At 47.8% G+C, this 20,823-nt stretch overlaps 2 protein-coding genes across 2 annotated transcripts; both read right to left on the bottom strand.

Annotated features, from left to right (window-relative positions):
* Positions 1-1,308: 1,308 nt before the first annotated feature.
* On the bottom strand, positions 1,309-8,871 carry LOC135397568 (uncharacterized). The gene is made up of 4 exons (XM_064629167.1): positions 8,669-8,871; positions 5,768-5,856; positions 4,025-4,221; positions 1,309-1,662 (listed from the first exon to the last, which is right to left on the bottom strand). Exons 1-4 carry the CDS (start codon positions 8,733-8,735, stop codon positions 1,374-1,376), a joined length of 642 nt encoding a protein of 213 aa, XP_064485237.1. The 5' UTR covers positions 8,736-8,871; the 3' UTR covers positions 1,309-1,373.
* A 1,333-nt stretch (positions 8,872-10,204) lies between these two features.
* LOC135398843 (putative RNA-binding protein Luc7-like 2) lies at positions 10,205-18,569 on the bottom strand. Its single transcript, XM_064630361.1, has 5 exons — positions 18,152-18,569; positions 17,390-17,583; positions 16,710-16,940; positions 11,608-12,960; positions 10,205-10,742 (listed from the first exon to the last, which is right to left on the bottom strand). Exons 1-5 carry the CDS (start codon positions 18,245-18,247, stop codon positions 10,310-10,312), a joined length of 2,307 nt encoding a protein of 768 aa, XP_064486431.1. The 5' UTR covers positions 18,248-18,569; the 3' UTR covers positions 10,205-10,309.
* Between the last annotated feature and the right edge of the window lie 2,254 nt (positions 18,570-20,823).

Genomic DNA, 20,823 nt, shown 5'->3' with positions numbered 1-20,823 from the left:
CTCTTCCTGTATACAGCATTGTTTACGAAGCATGTCATGCTAGGAGCGATCACTCCGAAATAGAAACAAAGGCTAGCGGAACAGATCATGACATCAAACCTGAACACGTGACGTCACGACCGAAGAGATGCAGGAAGAGGAAAAGCGGATGCGGAACGATCGGTCTCAATGAATGAGTGACACCGGGGTCAATATTATTGCAGAAGGTCTTAGTGTACAAGATCTAGAAGGTCAAGGGGCGCGCAGCCTTTCTCCTGGGGGTGCCTTCAACAGGGGTGACCCCCCCCCCATACGTAGCCGCCCACAGGCGATAGCGCGCCAGACAAACACAGTGTATTCCGGACGGAACCTGCGGTAACACGTGACTGCAAACTTTCAATAAAATGGCGGCGCCCATGGTTGGTGCAACCGATAGCCGTTGCCCGTCAAAAATGGCGGACTACGACAAGCAGTTACATCATCACCGCCACTACCACCAGTTTCTGTGCATCGTAACGCTTTCAAAAATTTCACTTTATCCGACATTCTTGCGGTATAAAACAAGTAGGCCCGGGAAGTAGGTGGCCTCGTACCTGGTACTGCTGACCACCCCGATAGATGTAACAACGACATCGACGCTCAGCCGATGCGATGCACTCAGACTTCGAAAGAATTTGCACCAGCGAGATACAGTGAATCTAATTGTTTCGTGCCGGCAGGGAAGCGTCAAAACGTTACCCTTTGGCAGTCTCTATCAACAGTATGTTAAAGGTACTGCAACGCAGTGTGCAAGCTGTTAATATTGGCAGCGGCATTTGAAAGCCTATTCCGAAAGAAACCCACCCTGCAAATTTTATGGGTGACGAAAAAGTCTAGTATTTTTAAATCACGACTGAAATTGCGGTGAAAACGCGGGATGACGCCTGGTGAGAAACAATCGTCCATACGTGGAGCAACAGTGTTACATGTCCCCAACCCGCCCCATGTCCCCAATGGACGAGGGTTGCGAGGATTTCTAGGTACCTCGGAGCAACACCTCCCACAACCTCTAACTAAATAAAGTCCCTTGACGTTGAAATGTATGCTGCCTATGCCCTATATGGCGACCACGACGAGATGTGAATTTCGCAACGAGCGACCATTCGATGGTATAGTTATACGTGTCACAAAAAAGGCGTACGCCTCCCGTTTTCAACAAATCAGGGCAGATAACGATATCATTCGAGATTATGGTTGGCTAGTAGCGTGCAGTGCGGTGAAGTTCATTTCTAAGAGTGCAGTTGCTTTATGGTGCTAACACGTGTTTTCTTTTGTTTTAAAAAAGTACACTTTTTATGGCGTTTCTCAGCTGCCCAGACGAAACTTTATTCAGCACCGACACGACGGCAATACATCTACTGCTCCCTGACGTCACCAAGGACATTGAGGGCAAATTCAAACGGCTGAAGAGCGACGTCCTTGATCATGTCGCTGACAATGAGTTCTCCGGTGACCAGCATGTTCTCCAGGAGTTTCGTGACTCCCGTTAAGACATTCGCGGCCTCGTCGACGAGGCTCTTCAAGGTGACCTTCAGCGTCTGCACGAAGTCACGCAGGGTCTTGCTGGCCAACTGCACGGTGCCGATCTTGCCGTTGCTGATCAGCGTTAGGATCTGCCGCAGCCTCAGGGTCAACTGGGAATTACTGAAAGGAGCGTGCATTATACTCTTATAGCGTATACCGGGGACACGTTGCAGCTTGAGGTTTGTCATTGGTAGCGTCCATGTCAGCGTATATACCGGGTGTTTCAGTTAAATCCCCGGGCTAAATAATTCGCGAACGGGTGCATCAATCCACGAACTTTCTTTTTTACAAGTATCTGTCCGATACCACCTACAAGCTGCACACCGTGTGAATGAGTGGGAGGCGCTCATTATTAAAATAAAAATGCAAATGAGTTTCGTAAAAAAGCGTAACATCTGAAGCAGGGCGCTGTCGGCATTAAAATGGGTACTACCCCTTTTGAGACCTTCAATGGACACCTTTTAGAGAAAAATCTGCCACCGCAGCGGGTCATTTGTTGCAGTAATTAATTGGTTTCGGTTTACGTATTTTTGTCGCGGCTGGTCGCGGCGCAGCGCAAAAGGACGCTCTTTCACTCTCTTATCTATCAATAAATTACGTCCTTACATTAATGAATTACACCAATGAATTACACCAATGAAATACGCCCTTTTGCGCTTCGCCGCGACCAGCCGCGAGAAAAATACGTAAACCGAAACCAATTAATTACTGCAACAAATGACCCGCTTCGGTGGCAGATTTTTCTCTAAAAGGTGTCCACTGAAAGTCCCAAAAGGGGTAGTACCCATTTTAATGCCGACAGCGCCCTGCTTTAGAAGATACGCTTTTTGACGAAACTCATTTGCATTTTTATTTTAATAATGAGCGCCTCCCACTCATTCACACGGTGTGCAGCTTGTAGGTGGTATCGGACAGATACTTGTAAAAAGAAAGTTCGTGGATTGGTGCACCCGGTATACCGTGTCATCATACCGCCGTCGTCATCCGTGTCGGATGCGCCGCATACCATACTATGCGGGAAACTCATCTTCCCCACACCGGGCCTGGCATAGTGACAGACGTCCTCTTCCCCTAACGTTCTTGTGCAGAATACGACTTACAAAAACTAGCAACCTCGTGCGTTTTCTTCAAGAAACGGGCCTCGCGGAAATACCAGTCTAGTGCACCTCTCATCTAAAGTGCACCTCCGTCCCATCATTGTCGTTCATCCTGTGCCTATGCCTCACTTTGATCTCAAGTCTCTTCTTCCCCCTCCCCTCTCTCTCTCTCTCTCTCTCTCTCTCTCTCTCTCTCTCTCTCTCTCTCTCTCCCTTTTTCTTTTTTTGCTATAGTCGTGACGATGCCCACGGAGAGACCTTTTGAGTCATGACGGCTGGCAACAAAGGTTGAGACAAACAAGAAGAAATGAAAGGGGGGGAGGTGTGACCTTACGTCTAGAGTCATTAAATAGGTAAATAGGGGTACAGAATGTCGCATTCGTTTTTTTTCCTCGCCGGAGCCGCCGTTCGGTGTCCCGCGATTGGGCCGATCGTGTCACGTGGTTTCTCCTTCCAAGAACGCGCCTTCCATGTTGAGTCCCTCTCCATCCAGAACATGTTTCCTGGGCTGCGAGTTGGCTCGACTGCGCGCTCTTCTCCGGCAGAGAAGGGGGAGATTGGCGTCCCGTTGCTAGGCGACGCAGCCGCGCCCGACCCAAGACCGCGGGCCCGCTCGCCGGCGTGGCTCAGTGTCGCGCTACTCTGCTCCCCTATTTAACATAGAAATCTTAAAGGGAGAGGCTAGAAGGAAAGGCGGGGAGGATCGGGTCGGAGGAGAGCAAAGAACTTGAACGGGGCTCTTCCCTCTCTCATATGTATGCGCTCGGAGACAGCCATATTGAATCAGCCGCGGAAACGTCGCGTATTTTTAGCCCGTGAAAACAGGCGCAATTCCGAAAACTGTTGGCAACGCTTGCTCCGCTGCTTCCGTTGGCTACGGATTCTGTCACTGTCCGCCCCCTATCCAGGCTTGCAGCCGAGGCTGGTCGAGGCAGCGGCTAGCTGAGACCGCGTGCGCATGTGCGGCGTCCGTGTCGTGTCTGTCTCTTCGCCGTCTCTCTTCTTTCATTCAAATCTTAGGGTTTCATGTATTAGGGCCGTGTGCTACTGCTCCAAACATCTTTTTTTTTTTGCGTTATGTTTGGTGTATATGCTTAACGGTTTTTTTTTTGCATGCGCCGCGGCGACGGTAGCTGATTCAATATGACTCTACCCTCGTCCGTATACGTCTCAGTTTCGGAGGTCTCCTTCTAGCATACTCGTTAAGATTTCTATGCTCACTACAGTGACTACTACTCAGTGACTACTACTTACTATTTACTTACTACTACTTACTATTTACTTACTACTACTTACTATTTACTTACTACTACTTACTTACTTACTACTACTTACTTACTTACTACTACTTACTATTACTACTTACTACTACAGTGACTACTTACGTCTTGCGTGTCTTGACGAGCGTGGTGCGCACGTGACGTCTTTGACCCTCGAGTCGTCTGCGAACCTCTAGTTTCTTTGTCTTTTTGATCTCTGTCGTCAGTAGCTCTTCTGCCAAACTCAGATTGGATTCCAATCCACGGCTCTCCTCAAGTTGGACGTGAACTTCGTGCACCAGGGGACGCACTTCACGAAGAACCTGCATGTTACGAACGCACGTGTATTCCACGCTGTGGATAGGAAGAAAGCGCGAAAGAATCTTCAATTTTCTCCCTTACCCACCCGGTTGATCCGTGGCCTATTGCCTTTAGTATGCCACACATCAAGTAGAAGAATAATTAGGAGTATAGATTGGGGAGACATACGATAACAGCGCACATACCCAAGCAGCGCAACATGTTGGCCCGTTATTGGACCAATATTGGCAACACCGGTCCAATATTGGTCCAACGTGTCTATATCCAATAATGTCCAATATTGGACAAATATTGGGCCAACATTGCCAGTATCGCACCAATTTTGGGCCAACGTGTTGTGCTGCTTAGGTAGACACGGACGAAGTAAACGGGACAGGACAGAACACTTTGCTGCACTCACAACTAGTGAAATGATTTATTGAAAAACCTTGATGGCCTCTGCCAACATTGCCGCTAGGGGAACACCTACATACTAATGTCACTGGTTGGGGCAAGTAACGCCATCCTTTCCCTTCCCGCCGTTATCTTGGAACAAAAATGGCGGCCGAAGCATGGGTTGGCATGATACGGCCGCCATTAATGGTCCAAGGTCGCGGCGGCAAAGATCAGAGAATGGAGATACTTTCTCCGATCCAGTGACTTCACTACATACCAGTTACCGTTCCTATCGCCTGTTCTTTCAGATAAGCTATCTCTGCGGAGAGTAGACTGTCCCATCTCACAGATGGTAATACAAACACTTTGAATGTAGATATCAACAGGCTACATCAAAGAAGTAGTAGCGAGAAACAGCAGTCAGCAGATGCACAAAGTGCTGCTCTATTAAAGTGCCACTACGGACTAAATCTCGTATCTTCAGAAACTTACCGAAGTTACGTGTCTCACTTTACATTCCTGCAAAATATTTTGGCTCTACGTTATGCGAAAGCAAGAGTAAATCAATTTTTATTTTCGGGAACTGTGACGTCATGTTAGGCTCCGACGGAGCGCCCGGCTCTCATCTGGCAACGTTGTTGCCCTTCGCGCCTTCCAGGGGGCTCAGTTTTTGCACTCCGTTAGCGGAACCCCACGTGACATATCGTCCGACCGCTCCGGCCTTCGAGAAAACGCAAAGGAGGGAGAAGCCATCTCTCCCATTTTCCCTTCTTTCGATCAGCGTCAAGTGACTTCTCCACCACATGACCCTCCCGGACGCCGTCGTCGTTGCTAGGACACGAGTGCCCTCTCCAGAACATGACATCATCGCAATTTGTGGGCTTATGATTACGTCACCCGCTCCTCGCGTCCATCGGAGCTTGTGGAGGTTCAGCAGATTTTCAAAAATTGAGAGAAATGCACAGCGTTCGTAAACAGGATTGAAATTTCGCGTATAGAACCCTTGAGGCATCTTCTTTTCATGGACTAAATAAAATAAACGCTGTTTTCCAAGTCCGGAGTGGCCCTTTAAAAAGCCTCCTCGGTGCGCGTTGGATGAAAGATCCGACTAAACCGTTTCTGGTCGATACTGAGAACGCAAATATACAGTATTTGTGACGGATGTGCGCTTACATGTATTGTTGCTTCTGTCTCTCTGGTAGTCTTGTCCTTTTTGAGGGCGAAGATTTCATGCGTTTCTGGCCCGACGACAGGATGATAGTCTGCAACAGACACGTGCAACTATTGCTTTGTCCTATCTAACTGAACTGTAGGATTGTAATCTATAGCACATTTAAGTGGTTCGAGACACAACATCGTGTTCCCCCATAGCTGTAGAAATAGAATCCCTTCCAACAAATGTTGTGGCGTTCAGGTATAACATGTTCGCGTGAACGGTACGTGAAAAGTTCTTCCGGTAGCACTACATCTTTAAGGTGCTGCCCCTACAACAGAATAGTCTCAGACGTCAAGCCCCCAAATAGACCTTGTATCGCCAACGTTAGGATGGGACCCCAAATAGACCTTGTGTCGCCAACTGTAGCGCCACCTGTGTCACGCAAGGGCTCATGGGAACTTATATCGCTTGAAAGCATTACGAGACGGTCAGAGGCGGAGGTAGATGAAGAACAACAACATTCCCGGGTGTGCGCGCAGCAGCAGCGTCAGCCGGGGTAAACCATAACCGGAGCAGACGACAGAGCAGTGTCCCTCAAAGTTCCCATGCTGCTTTGCGCCACGCGCTTGGTGGCGCCAGCATCTTCTCAAAATCGTCTATGCATGCAGTTCAGTCGCTGACAGATGGCGTAGCCCTGGCGCGCAATGGCCAGTGGCATTGACCATATACTTGTTGCCATCCGTGAGTAGCTATAGCATTTGCTTTATTCAACGAGACTTCCATCGAATGACGTACATTCTGCAGGTACGCCGTCATTCGCAAGTGATCGTCTTTCTCCGCCTCAAGGGCTACCTTTGCCAATCATTCCCACGGTTACCGTGGTACAGGGGAGCATCCCAATGAAAGCTACTGAGGGTACGCTGAGGGTTCGCTCGCGTGTTTTCTGTGGCGTGTAGTGCTCCGCGTCCTTCTCGTGTACCACCATCATATCTTTCCTGTCCCTTATTCTCTTTCTTCCTTTCGGAACAAGCTGACCACGCCTTTCTGAAACATCCTTCGCCCCCGGCCTCCTTTCTCCGCCAGGGCGCAAAGTTCGCTGTGGAGGACAAAAGTTACACTGAACACCGACGAAACAGAATGATGAGAGTATCATGATGTCAGACCGTTCTCCGTAGAGAACTGCTGGTAAAAACTGCGTTTGAAATAAAAATTTTCTGCCCTAAAATTTCGCCCAAATTTTTTCGCGCAAGACAATATCCTATACAATACAATACAATCCTATACAATAATAAACAATAATACAATAAATTTTTTTCGTTTGCGGTAGATTTTTTCCTAAAATATTTAGGGCAAGCTTGCCCTTGTCCCATTTTTAGGGAGAGGGCAGTGCTATTTTTGAAACGTGATGTGGGCAAGCTTGCGCTTGTTGTCCTACAGTCGGCAATGGGCCTTTTTACAAAAGCGAGCGCCGCCTGTGGCACGCTGGGGATCATGGCCCCTCGCTCACCGAACCAGAAGCGGTAACCCTATCACTCGTCGCAGAGAGTAAGGTAGCAGGTGGAACTTTGCAACCGCTCAGAGACGGAGGTAGAAGAAGAACAACAACATTCCCGGTGTACGCAGCAGCAGCGTCAGCCGGGGTAAGCCATAACCGAAGCAGACGACAGAGCAGTGTCCCTCAAAGTTCCCATGCTGCTTTGCGCCACGCGCTTGGTGACCGCGGAGCATGGTGGACCGTGTCTTTGATTGCGCGGCCTATAAGACGGTCGTCGGGGCATGCAGTGTCCTTTGCAGTGCTGTTCCCGGGAAGATTTTTCCCTAAAATGTAATATGCTGAGGTCTCCCTTCAAATCCGCGCAGGCAAAGTAGAGCCAGTTTTTCCCCCGGGTTGACCGTGTCTTCGATTACGGCCGAAAGGTCGCTTGGAAAGATTTTTTTTCTGAATCTAGTCAGTCAACAATACAGATTATAGCATTGCGCTTGTTCCATACCACAATTGACAATACAACGATACAAATGCGACCTGGTGGACTGCCCTCGTCGCTGGCTGACGTCTTCTCGTCTCTGTACTATCTTGTCATGTTCAGGGTGAGTGACACATCAAGTCCTACTCAGCTCGCTAGGACTGCCCACCACAGCGACTCTCCCGTGTTTGAATTGTTCGTTTGGTATATGGCTAGTGCGAAAAGCAAACTCCCCCTAGGGGGTGTTGTTATCTGGCACGTAGAAACTGTAAGGTAGAGTGAGGGTGCGTGCAAAGAGGGTTACCTCCATAGGTCGTTCTCACGCTTGATGTCAACACACACATATATAGTTCCTCTGCTGGGTGACAATACAAACACACACTCACAGAAAAGGGTGTGAGAAGGTGGTAACTATAGGAGTTAGCTAGTCAACATAGCTTCTGCTAGTAGGCTAGTAGGAGGCTAGTAGGAGAGCTAGTAGGTCAACATAGCTTGTGATAAAGGGTGTAACCCTATCATTCGTGGCAGAGAGTGAGGTAGCAGGTGGAACTTTGCAACCTTTTAGGCACATCATATGCGACAACTGTTACCTCCTGAAAGGTGTAACTGCTCCACACTTTTTTCTAAGGGTGCATATACTCTCCTACACCACGGAAATCACGAGCAAGCTCCGGTAGGGAGCGTTGTTATCCGTCGTAAGATAGAGTTTCGGTCAGTGTACAGGGGCCGGACTACCTCCATAGGTAGTTCTCGTACTTGATGACAACAGTTGCGCTGAAAATACCAGTCATTGTCATATAAACAAAATGTCTTATTAACGAACAAGAGTTCCACGCGGAGTCCATTGGGAAGGAACTGTTCCCGAGAAAAAGGGTTATATAAAGCGGGGGTGTCGTATTAACGAGTGCATGAGTAAGAACATGCATGAGAGCATGTAATAGAAATCATACGTACTGTCGAAACTGTCGAACGCAGAAACCATGCTGACGACGAGGCTGACGTAAAAACTTAGGGCTATCATGTCGGGAGTTTGCTCGTTCCCCTGGACGATGCACGAAGACTGTGGCCGGGCAAAACGGTAGTGAAGCTCAAGGACCTCTCGGGCTCATATGGAAATGCAAAATGACGTCACACTATGCGGGTACGTTCTCGGAAGAGCCACAATGGTGAGCTAAATGAGTCGAGAGCTGGGAGACCGACAGGTATACGCTTTTGGAGGTCGGCTTATGACAAAGAACTCGTACATTGAGCCGTTAGGGAAAGTTTCTTTTCTTTCTTCTTCTTTAGGAAGGGTCTTTCACATAAACATGAGGAATTGTCGAAGCACCTGCGCGCATACGCGTGCATCATGTTTAGGCTTAGCTGAGGACCGTAACTTTCAAGAAACCAAAGTCGCGAGACGTTGTTGGTGACGTGGTCGCTGGCTGGCGATAACATATACGCGCGAATTGTGAAAGTAATTAGTCTGTGGAGTTTGCTTTCTACTGAGTACGAAACACGTACAACCAGGGGTTGCAGTGCTGTGACCATAGAATTGCTGCGGCTGTATCTTGTTCCTTGTCCTAATAAGCATTGCGCTTTTAATGCGAGTGACTACATACTGACTATAAGAGCTACGAGGCTAGCCCAACGATGTATTTCAATTTCTTCCGGCAAGGCGATTGAGCTTAGAGTCGAGCTATCATCGGCTATATACTCTCCAGGGCCTTCGACTACCTTGTAGCGCTTTGTTATCATGAGTCTGCAGGAGCTTGATCAAATAACGCAGTTGATATTGACTAAGAGCCAACAAACAGTATATAGAATGGCGTAGAATGGCAGGCTGGCTGGTGGATAAACTCCATGACAGGCAAGACACGTAAACAACACAACACGAAGGCTCAAAAATAAGCATTGATAGCCAACAAATTGAGCCTTCGCGTTGTGTAGTTTACGTGTCTTGCCCATCGCTCAGGCTTGCCTATCATGGAGCAACGAACAGTACTAGGGTTAGCCGAGATTGCAAAGTCCCTTCGAGGGCCCAGGAGAGGCCGCACCCAGTCCTCTCTGCCAATAGCTACTGGGAGAGGTCAGACCAGGGATATTCCCAGGATTTTCATCTCGGGGGGTGGAGGTGGGGTGGACAGTGACGCCCATATGCGTTTCTAGCCTTTCCGACCGGTGTTTTTTGGGGGGTGTTGCAAGATTTTGGGGGTATTCAGGACGCGTGGGGGTGCTTGAAAAATCCCTGTGTATCAGACAGAGGCCTACCCGCTTCTTAACGTGACAGTCGCCCGCGGAAATGTACAGTCAACCCTCGATTTATGAACACCCTCGGTTCCCCAAAAAATCGTTCATAAATCGAAAATTCCGTTAAGTGGTCAGTGATCAACATGGAATAAAAAGCTACCATAGCTTCCTCATCGATAGGGACGAAGCCGGCCGTTCCTCTTATCTGGCCGGTCCTTGACGGTCACCAACCTTTACACCCCTTCGATAAAGTAGCACCCATAAGTTCATAAATATTTTATTTAAGTTACCTAGTTTACCCGAAAATAATGAAAATCCTACTCAAGCTAGCGCCGCCACGCCAAGGGGGCCCATACGTGTCCTGCCTTACTCTCTCTTCTTCCGTTTCACATCCTTGCCACTTTTCTTCGACTTTCTCTTAACTTTAGCTGCAGTCTTGAAAGTAGCCCTAGAAGACGCGTTCGAAGTCGTTCTCGTTGCTTTCCGTTTCACCTTCTTCTCGCGCTTTCTGACGGGCTGTCTCTTTCTGGAATATTCCGCTTCGCTACAGGACGAGGTTTCTGAAGTAGTAATGGGCTTCTTCCTTTTTCTGCTTCTCTTGGACTCTTTCTTAATCTTCGCCTTTGTCTTTGCCGACGTCGATTTCTTTCTTTTTTTTCTCGGGGTCCGCTTCTTTTTTGGCCTCTTCGGATGTTTCGGTTCGGATTCGCTTGAAGTGGAGGAAGGTGAGTACCTCAGAGCTTTGGTACTTCTGTTTTTCGGCTTCTCGGTGACTTTTTTCAGTGGCTTTTTGGTGTACCTACGGAAAAACATAATACAACACTGAACTATCTTTTTATCCTGTCCACGGTATCAGCAGCACGGACAATCTCTACAAGCTTCCTTAGCTCGGCTGGATGGCAGACCATTTGATGTCGTTAAGGTTCTGGACACACGACCATTAGTGCGCATGCAAGCCTTTGTGCGATTTTGCGCAGACTGGACTGATTGGTGGACACTGTGTGACTGACAGTGTGTGTGGACAGCGTGTGTGAGTGACTGACAGAGTTTTGTCACTCATTGGTTTTATTGTAGATAGCCCTAAGTGATCTGGAGTAGCCGGCTCTCGTAATGAGTGCCTCTTTTCTCATTTTTTTCTTTTCAACTCAACTCAACAACCCTAGAACTATGTGCGTGCAACGCAACGTCTTACAAAGATTCCCTTTTTTTAGTTTTCATGCAACGGCTGGTGCTTTTGGAAATCTACAGTTAAAAGCTTTCCCTAAAGGACGTTCCCTAAACGAAAATGCCTGGCTACCTAGGGGGGGGGGGAGGACGGCGGCCATCATGTGTGGGACAGGACATCAATCATACCTTGCTTCTACCTAATTATACAACGTGCTTACGGCTTCAGAAAGGTTGCTATACATCCATAGCCCATGTACCTAACCGACAAGATTCCTGTGCAGGCCACATTTTCCCCGACGTTTTTTCTGAAGCTTGCAAGAAAACACCTATCGCTGCACTAAAACATACAACAGGTAACGCAAATTGTACGTACGAATAACTTTACCACTGTCACACGGGAAATATATTGACTGTCATTTCATTGAAACGACATCCTACTCCATGGCCCCTCCCTATCAGCTATAAGTTCTATACTTGCTACATTCACGGACACGTACTTTGGCTCCGTAGAAGTAGTACTGCACTCTCCTTCGGACAGTTCCCGAGGTCGTCTGAACCGGTAGCTTCGCTGGGCCACCCTTTTCTTTTCAAACAGAGCAACCTTCGAAGAAACGACTGATAACGCCTTAACACTTCCATCGTCGCTCCCCGCCTTATTGTGGATTTCAGCGTTCATGTTGTGTTTCTGCAAACCTGTTGTCGCTTTCTGAACTTCTGCACTGTCTGTCGTTTTGCTTTGGTCTCTCGACAACGTGACTTTGTCTTCTCGACGGACGTCTAACGGCATAATCTTGCGAACTTGTATCTTGAACTTTGTCTGTGGCTGCCCCAGAGACACGGTGGGCAACCTGACGGGAATTCGAGATTTCGTGGCAGGTTCCAGTAGGTCATTCTTCCCAGTTACCACTCTTAGTGCTCTCGAAGGTATCTTTCCGCTGGACTCGACAGCAGATGTAGGCACATTTGAGGAACCCTGGCAAAGCTTCTTGTTTTGTGAGACGGTGTGCGACGTAGGAAGCAATCTGGACAAAGTTAGAAGCCTGTAGGGGTCTCGCTCGATTTTCATTCGTAAGCCCTGTTGTCCTGAACGTTGTTCCTGAACCGCTGGAAGTTTTGCGGTCTCCGAACAACCCTCGTCTGGCATAGAGGCCTTCCGGGGGCTTATTGATCTCGTACTCGACTTGGACCTGCTTCCTGAACACGTCGAACAACACCTCCTATAAGCGGATCTGGATCTGCTCCTACTGTAGCTACCGCGTGATCTCGATCTGTTGTGCCTTGAAGAACTGGCGGACCTACTTCTGGATCTACTTCTAGACCACGTCCTCGATCTTGTCCTCGACCTCGTTCTCGATCTCGTGCAGCTTCTCGATCGTGTCCAAGACCTAGTGCTTGATCTAGTCCACGATCTTGACCTGCTTCGCGACCTACTGTACCGTGACCGTGAACTGCTTCTAGACCTAGAGTACGACGAAGACCTGCTGGATCTAGAATAAGACCTATAACTCGACCTTGATCTTGATCGCGTCCTAGACCTCGACCCAGATCGCGATTGAGAGTAAGGGCTACCACTCATTGCTCTTGTGGAGGCCAATGCAGGATTGGAACTCATGCGTATCTGCTGTAGCGCCTCTAACCTAGCCCAGTCACTGGGAAGGTTGATGCCTTCAAGCTTGGCACTAAGTTCAGTAATCTTTCGGCGCATTGCGAGGATAGCGTGGTGCAAACGACCGCTGGAGTGGTTAGCCACGCGCTGCTCGTTGTCGTCAAGACCGATGCAGAGCTGGCACTCCTCGCAAATCGTCTGTTTCTGTTCCTTGATGGGTTCCGAAGATTTACGGAACAGGTACCTGGAAGTGATGTCAACATATACATTCGTCTGCCTTGTAACACTTGTAACATCCTAAACCCCAAGACTGAATTAACAATGCCTGAATTAAACGTCTTTAATTAACAGTGGGTTTGTCCCACGTATAGCGTACAAGGTGCTTGTAAACGCGCACGAGCTGGGAGAAGGTTTTATTGACTACTAATTCTGGCTGAAGTGCAGCCAACATTGGATTGCAGATTAACCGTATCGTTTTTTTATACTTGGCTTTGGGTTTCACCAGAGACCAGGATCTCAAGCCCACTTCACTAAATGAATAGGAAGGCAGAATCACTAAGAACTATGACTGCAAGCAATGTTTCCTATGTCCCTGTTGGTTGTATATATTCGGAGAATTCGAATATTTTTATGCACGATCAAGGTCATGTCAACTATACGGGTTCCTGTTTGCATGGATGATGAGACGTGAGTGATTGTTTCTAAATGCCACAGAAATATATCCATTGTAGTTTTGCCTTACTTACGTGAAAGGTGGTGTTAATGCCGTTAATATGGGGATACTTACACCTTCTCCGGAGAGCAGACCTACACCTTAAGGCATGTTCTCGTGTATCACTTTCTACCCGCCGCCAGAGGGAGTATTAGTATGTGTTAGTGGTGTCGAATTCCAACGACTAAATACTTACGGAAGCGCTATGACAGCAAAACCAAATACTCGTTTTTAATCCGTCACAGTGGGAGACAAAATATTTGCACGGTTTTTGTATCCACCATATACGGTGATCGTGAACACAAAATGAATCTTTCAACATCAATATGAGCCTCAGCCACGACCTGCTAGGTTATAGCGACCATGTCATAACCGGCCAACTCCTATCCAAGGGCCGTCCGCACTATCCGCTAGGGGCGCTACGCATCGGCCCGCGAGATCTCCATCATGATTGGACGGAGGAAATTGAATTTTGAATGTGCAAAAGCGGATATATACGACCGTACCAGACGAAAGTAACAATTCCCATGCATAAAAACTCGTCGAATGATTGCAAAAATACTAAGGTAGGTAAACTGAAGCACGAAGTATTGTAGACGTTGCGTAAATAATAACCGGGCCGATAAGTAGAGTTACAGTTAGCCTCCGAATGCGGCGCTGGGAATGGGTGCCTATGACACGTTCGCTATTAATCTAGTAGGTCGTGGTCTCAATGTAGACCTGTGCGCCGATGGCAGTGTGCCCGCGGCGTCATAGTGGCTGCGCCTCACAATAGTGCTCGAGCACTACTAACCACGTGACGATGAGCAAGTTTTAGTATATGGAGTGAAAAGAGCGGAACAGCGTTTTTGACCACCAGGAGGAAGCACTCCTGGTGACTTTCTGGTGCACGCACAGCCCACACGCACAGCCCACACGCACAGCCCACACGCATCGAGCTTCCATAAAACTGCCCGCTGAGTCTTGATATATAAAGAATTTGGTCAGTGTCAGAACTGCTAACAAGTTCCAACACATTTTCACTGTTTTTTTCTGTTTTTTTAGACGAAAAGTTCCACTCGATCGAGTAATGGAACCAAACCTCCAAACCGCGTACATAAGAAGGAACCCTTTCTCATCCTCAAGGTGTAAACAAATATAATGAATGATGAATAATGAATAATGAGTGAATAAGTTTCCTGGGTGCTCAGCCGTGAAAAAAAAAAAAAAAAAAGCGCACAGCACATCCGTACAGAACAACGGGGCGGCGGCGCACAGGTCTATCTCAATGTAAGAGTAATCAATGTACCGGGTGTCCACATATAATCTACGCTCGTTTTTGTACTTCCTATACAATCTGCACGCACGCTGTATGGCCAAGCTTCCATCTTAGCGGTTAAATACTGACGTTGTCTCCTGAAAACTGGCTGTTGTCTATTTTGTGAGCCACAGCTCAATGCCGTATAGGGCCTGGAAAACGCTGATCACCGCGTTCTCGCCGGGGGCGCCACCAAATTCTCGTCTTGTATGTTGCAAATTTGGAGGAATTGGTGCGCCTCTAACGGGAGCCCGCCAACAGACGCACATCCGGACGACGCCATATCAGGTTCACTCCAAGAAAAGATGGTGTGAAAAAGTGGTAACCTCTATATAGTTAACACCTAGGTCAACATAGCGTCTGGTAAATGGTGTAAAAGGGTAGTGATTATCATATGTCCAAATTGCTACAAAAAGACGTACGCCCCTCTCGCTCACCGAATCAGAAGCGGTAACCCTATCATTCGTACGTAGCAGGTATACTGGTAGGTTCACTAAGTTAGTACCTGCTACCTACGAATTATAGGGTAATTATGTGACCCCCTATTTGGTGAACAACTTTGCAACCTTTTAGACACAACATACGCGACAAGTATTGCCTCCTAGAAGGTGCTTTTTTTCTAAGAGTGTTGTAGCTCACACTGCATAGACACTGTGGCTCACAAATTCCTCCCACTTCCTATACATTGAAGCAAGTATTGCGGGAAGCACTGAAGTTAGCTGTTGGACACCCCGCACATTGTACCAATTCAATGGAACACGCACCATTACAGGCATTTCAGTAATGAACTGTCAAGTGACGTAAGATGTTGCATTTAATCTCGCATGGTATTGCCCTATTCATATCTGGAAGGATGCGAACTCGATCCCTGTAGCGCGTTTCGAAAGCAAACAGTATATGCTCAATGGCCTCAAGTGAAGCAGGGGAAGCAACGATGACTTCCACCAATGGCCAAGAGTGCATATATGCTGCTGTAATGCATGAGCTGTATCCGTTTTCGTCAGCCACAACCAGCATATAGTTCGGAAAAAGCTGGGAAGAAGGATTAGATCCACGAGAAACTCCCCGAGTTCCTCGTGGGAATAGATAGAATACTATAGATATACTATACGCACCATAGAATACTTACTGAGTATTCTATGGTGCATTAACTATTATGGCCACAGTATGCGAAACACAGGTTAAATAGTGAAGAGTGAGAAGGAAATATTCTTGCCCTCACCCTCACCCTCACGATCATGCTATATACCCGAGATTACATCCTTTCAGAGAACCCGAGATAAGCGATATCAGCAAAAATAACGCCACTGACCCCGTAACGTTTCAGGTTAACGCTGGTCATACGAGCACACCGGGTGTGCCACAATGTCCCAGAGTTCTCAAAATCCCGGATTTCAACACCCACAATACCCGCCAAATCACAAATTACAAAATCAATGCGTAAATCTGCGAGGTCTGAGAATGACCGTGTTTCAAAGCAGAACATATCATTGAGCAACGATGCCAGCTTCGCGTGTTTTCGATGTTCATCGAAGTCGTTTTATAGCGAATGAAATGCACATTTCAGCGACGGTTATAAGCTTAGCAGGGCGGAAGTGACGTTGATTAGTTTATGGTCACGCACGAGAAGATCAATCTAGTGCTGTAGTGAGACAAAGTTGGTTGACTACAGCTCCCCCTCGTGATGTAGGCGGTGTCAGCATCAGACACTGCCGATTTGGGATTTTCAACATGTGGATTCTTAACTGTGGGATATCGGGATAACAACCCCTGTCCCCCGGATGTCTCATAATGGTCCCATTTGATAGATATTTTTTCGTCATCATGGCAACGTTACAGAGGGTTTTTTACCGACGTAACTCGAATCGATTTTCACTCCAGCCTCCGAAAAAGACGTTTCACATTTAAGCATAGAACTACCCCATCAACCTTCCGTGAAAGCTACGTCTATAATCACCGCGTAGACATTTCGTCAAGGACTTACTTTTCAATCCTCCTCCTTTTCCCCTTGAGCTTCTCAATCTCCTTGATGAGCTCCAGCGATTCCGCTACCATCCCAAGAGAACCGAGCTCTTCGGCTTTTGCAATCTTCTTGTCGACCATGTGTCCATACCTCTTGAGCTCAGCTTGTTTCTCAGCGGCAGCAGCTCCTCCCATCTGTGCTTGGCAACGACTTAGCCTGCCTTTTTTTGCACGGTCCATGACCTCGCAGGACCTGGTACAATGACTTTAGTTATTGCTTCATAGTGCAAAGTATACTAGCGTTCCAAATGACGCAAACCACGACAATTACTGGCCACACTCTGGGAAAGTGTACTTTCATTGCACGAGTCTGTGCAGTCACGAGCATCAACATGCACTCTTAAAAATGAACTTCACCGCATAGCACGCTCCTAGCCAACCATAACCTCGAATGATACCGTTATCTGCCCTGATTTGTTGAAAACGGGAGGCGTACGCCTTTTTTGTGACACTTATGCTGTTCATAATTGTCACAAAAAGGCGTACGCCTCCCGTTTTCAACAAATCAGGGCAGATAATATCATTCCAGGTTATGGTTGGCTAGGAGCGTGCTATGCAGTGAAGTTCATTTTTAAGAGTGTGGACTGCATTTATTGCGCACCATTAAACAATACGAGGTTTCACGGCAATAGATAGACCTACCTGATGACCTTCTGAAGATACGTAAGCACAGTGAGCTCGTAGAAGCGGTGTTGACTGGAACGGCACGTCTTGGAGCTGCTCTCGAAGTCCGCCTTGAGAGCGTAGTCGTGAATCTTGAGGCATTCACCCAGCGCCATCTTGGTGCCGGACAAGGCTTCGTGAGGGCAGAGACCAAGCAGGAAGCAGCGACATACCTTTAGAAACAAAAAACATGCTTTATTGTAACCTAGCTACTACGTGCCAAAGTCATCGACAGGCAGCAGGACAAGACTTATTGCAAGCAGACAGCCGGTACTCCTCCTTGAACTACGGCTAAACAGCTTTTACACCTGCAAAGTGACTGTGCCTGTGACAGATGGTATAGAGTCCTAGCCGACTTGAGGTGGACCTGTTCCGATGTCTACCTGCCGGCAGGACCGGTGGGAGAAATTACGGGCCCCGTCCGGATGAGTCCTGCAGGGGCCCCCCTCCTCACGTCTCCTGGTGCTAGCAACCATCGGGCCTAGGGTCCGGCGGGCCCCTGAATTGGCCAGGGCCCCAGGGATCCATCCCCAGCTGCCCCCCCCCCCCCATCTCTAGCCAGCCCTGCCTGCCGAGAAGCCAATAGGGAAACCTCAGCACGTCCTGCGATAGGTTTCGATCTTTCTCTTTTCCTGGTCATTCGCACGACCTTGGAGCTCTGGCCAGCGGATGTTACATCCACTCAGCACCGCGGCTCGTGTGCAGCGGTCCGAATGACAAAGAGATAGAAGCAAGCCTGACCTTGGGATCGGAGTAATGAATGGGTTTCTTGGTTCCATCCCGGCCGGTACCCATCAATTCGTCCAGCTTCTGCCGCATTTGCTGCTGAGCGGACATTGTCCACGGCGTGTCAGGGTTCACCGAAAACAACCCCCCTCAAGAGGTTCTTTGCCTTGCTCCGGGGAACGCGTTGTGACTAACAACCTGCAAGGCTGGTCAAATCCATCGTAGAAGCGCGTGCACTTCGGTTTCGGTGCTTGACCTATACGGGCGCGTGCTAAGGGTCAACTATAATACAAGATGGCGCAGTGACTATGACAAGACGGCGCTGCGACAAGACTGTGACTTCATGCGCTCAGAAAGCGCACAGCTCCGAGAACCAGCGGAGATTCCGAAGACGGCAACTTCTTCTTCTTCCTCGCAATAGGTAACAGATGGTCATGGTGGCGTCACTTCTTCTTCGTTGCCATACACATGTGCTCTGTGCGAGAGTTCCAGGCAGCTGACGATATGGTAACTTTTGGACGGTTTTTGGCCGTGTCTTCCCATTTCGCCTATTCCCATTTTGCCTAATGCTTCTTAGCAGATTATCTCGCCATCCCTTAGCAGGTTCACCGACCTTGAACTGCAGGGGGTCCCATTTGGCCTAATGTATGCTGCAGATAGTCCCACTTCGCCTACTAATCTGTGTTACGTAAGAAAGAAGGCGGTCCTCTGGCATGCTGCCAAAAGTCCATTTCGGATCTTCATATAACTTTACATGCAACCTTGTTGGTTTCATTGAAGCATGAGGTCTGTATTTATAATTCATATTACACTAGGGTTTCTTCCCTCATCTGTTGGTTCACAAATATAGACTGTGCAAGAGTGAAAACATAGTTTTTATTTACATTTTTTAAATTAAAAGGGCAGCTTTGTTTTCTGCACTTCAAAATTCTTCCAAATTTGCAGCTCTACTCAATATGCATTAGATGTCCCACGGCATCGAGGTACGGCATCATGTCCCGTTCGCCATTCTGAATTATTGACTGCTCAATGACATTCTTAAGTAGCATCACAACTTTTTATTAATTCCAACGCCCTACGCCGGCTTTTTCAAATGACCCTAAGTGATTTGGGAGAAATTCACAGCACACCCTGGAGGAGACTATAATTTGTACGACACCGACCAGGAAAGAAATTCCTGTCGGAAAATATTTCCGTGTATAACTCCCACCGTTAGATAATGCGCAGGCCCTCTTCAGAGCACCTTTTTACCGAATAACGCGCGCGTTATACACCGGAAAATACGGTAGTTAGGTTGAACGTGGGTTAAGGCGTCTCGCTCGGTGGTGTCGTGCTATCTGGGAGGCGGTGGGTTCGAATCCTACCACCGGTTGTGCTGTCTGAGGTTTTCCCTGGGTTTTCCGAAGACTTTCGAGACGAATACCGGCACAGTTCCCCCTGAAGTCTGCCCAAGACGCATATTAACCCCCTATCCCCCCACTCCTTCCTGCTGTCCTCTCTCCATCTGTTCTCATCTGTACGTCGCTCATAGCCACCTCTCATCTCCACATAGCCACATCTCGCTCATAGCCACCTATCCGTCGCTCATAGCTTCGTGGAGCTAACACGAAAAAAAAAAATAAAAAATAAAGAGTTAAATTAAACACGACTATAGTGACACCAGTTTCCATATTTAACATCGCTCAGGTGACACTGAACATGGCTCGAAGCCTTGTTTCATTCGTCATGCTGTCCATCAGGAGTCACTATGTAAAATGTTTTTGTTATATTTGTACATTATATTTACACCTTATATTTGCAAATGTAAAGGGTCTTTGTTTCGGACGACGTAAGGTAGTTGTCCGACGAGCACATTCATTTCTTGCACACGTCATCATCGGGTCGGAGCGTGTAAGTAACGCCCACTTGCCGACAGTCCCGTTTTGCCTAATGAGATTGCACGGCAGTCCCATTTCGCCTAACGGCTGTTACCCCTCCCGCCTCTTTAATCCGATAATCCGGGTTAGGCAAAATGGGAATAGGCGAAATGGGATGTAACCGTTTTTGGCGTCAGGGTGGAAGTGCAAGAATATATACCGGGTGTTTCAGTTAAAACCCCGGGCTAAATAATTCTCGAACGGGTGCACCAATCGAAGAACTTTCTTTTTTACAAGTATCTATCCGATACCGCCTACAAGCTGCGCGCCGTGTGAATGAGTGTGAGGTGTGTGTGTGAGTGTGAGGCAAAATTCAAATGAATTTCGTAAAAAAAAAACATAACTTGTAAAGCAGGGCGCTGTCGGCATTAAAATGATTACTACCCGTTTTGGGAACTTCAGAGGGCACATTTAAGAGAAAAATCTGCCACCTAAGCTGGTCATTTGTTGCAGTAATTAATTGGTTTCGGTTTGCATAATTTTGTCGCGGCTGGTCGCGGTGAAGGACGCGGTGACGCGGCAAAAGGACGCTCTTTCACTCCCTTATCCATCAATGAATTACGTGCTTACACCAATGAATTAGACCAATGAAATACCCCTTAATAAATAAATTAAATACCAATGAAATAAACCCTTTTGCGCTTCGCCGCGACCAGCCGCGACAAAAATACGTAACCCGAAACCAATTAATTACTGCAACAAATGACCCGCTTCGGTGGCAGATTTTTCTCTAAAAGGTGCCCACTGAAGGTCCCAAAAGGGGTAGTACCC

The sequence above is a fragment of the Ornithodoros turicata genome, chromosome 6 (genome assembly GCF_037126465.1).
Source record: "Ornithodoros turicata isolate Travis chromosome 6, ASM3712646v1, whole genome shotgun sequence".
Taxonomy (NCBI): domain Eukaryota; kingdom Metazoa; phylum Arthropoda; class Arachnida; order Ixodida; family Argasidae; genus Ornithodoros; species Ornithodoros turicata.
The sequence above is the reverse complement of the archived record's forward strand: the minus strand, read 5'-3'. Positions and strand labels throughout refer to the sequence as shown.

What these genes read in the sequence shown, in the direction of transcription:
- LOC135397568 (XM_064629167.1), bottom strand. Translation starts at nt 8,735, where the DNA reads ATGATAGCCCTAAGTTTTTACGTCAGCCTCGTCGTCAGCATGGTTTCT. An exon ending in AGACAGAAGCAACAATACAT is followed by an intron (nt 4,222 to 5,767) that starts GTAAGCGCACAT and finishes CGTAACATGCAG; the next exon opens with GTTCTTCGTGAAGTGCGTCC. An exon ending in CTCGTCAAGACACGCAAGAC is followed by an intron (nt 1,663 to 4,024) that starts GTAAGTAGTCAC and finishes CGCTCCTTTCAG; the next exon opens with TAATTCCCAGTTGACCCTGA.
- LOC135398843 (XM_064630361.1), bottom strand. Translation starts at nt 18,247, where the DNA reads ATGTCCGCTCAGCAGCAAATGCGGCAGAAGCTGGACGAATTGATGGGT. An exon ending in TTCATTACTCCGATCCCAAG is followed by an intron (nt 17,584 to 18,151) that starts GTCAGGCTTGCT and finishes TTGTTTCTAAAG; the next exon opens with GTATGTCGCTGCTTCCTGCT. An exon ending in AAAAGGAGGAGGATTGAAAA is followed by an intron (nt 12,961 to 16,709) that starts GTAAGTCCTTGA and finishes CATCACTTCCAG; the next exon opens with GTACCTGTTCCGTAAATCTT.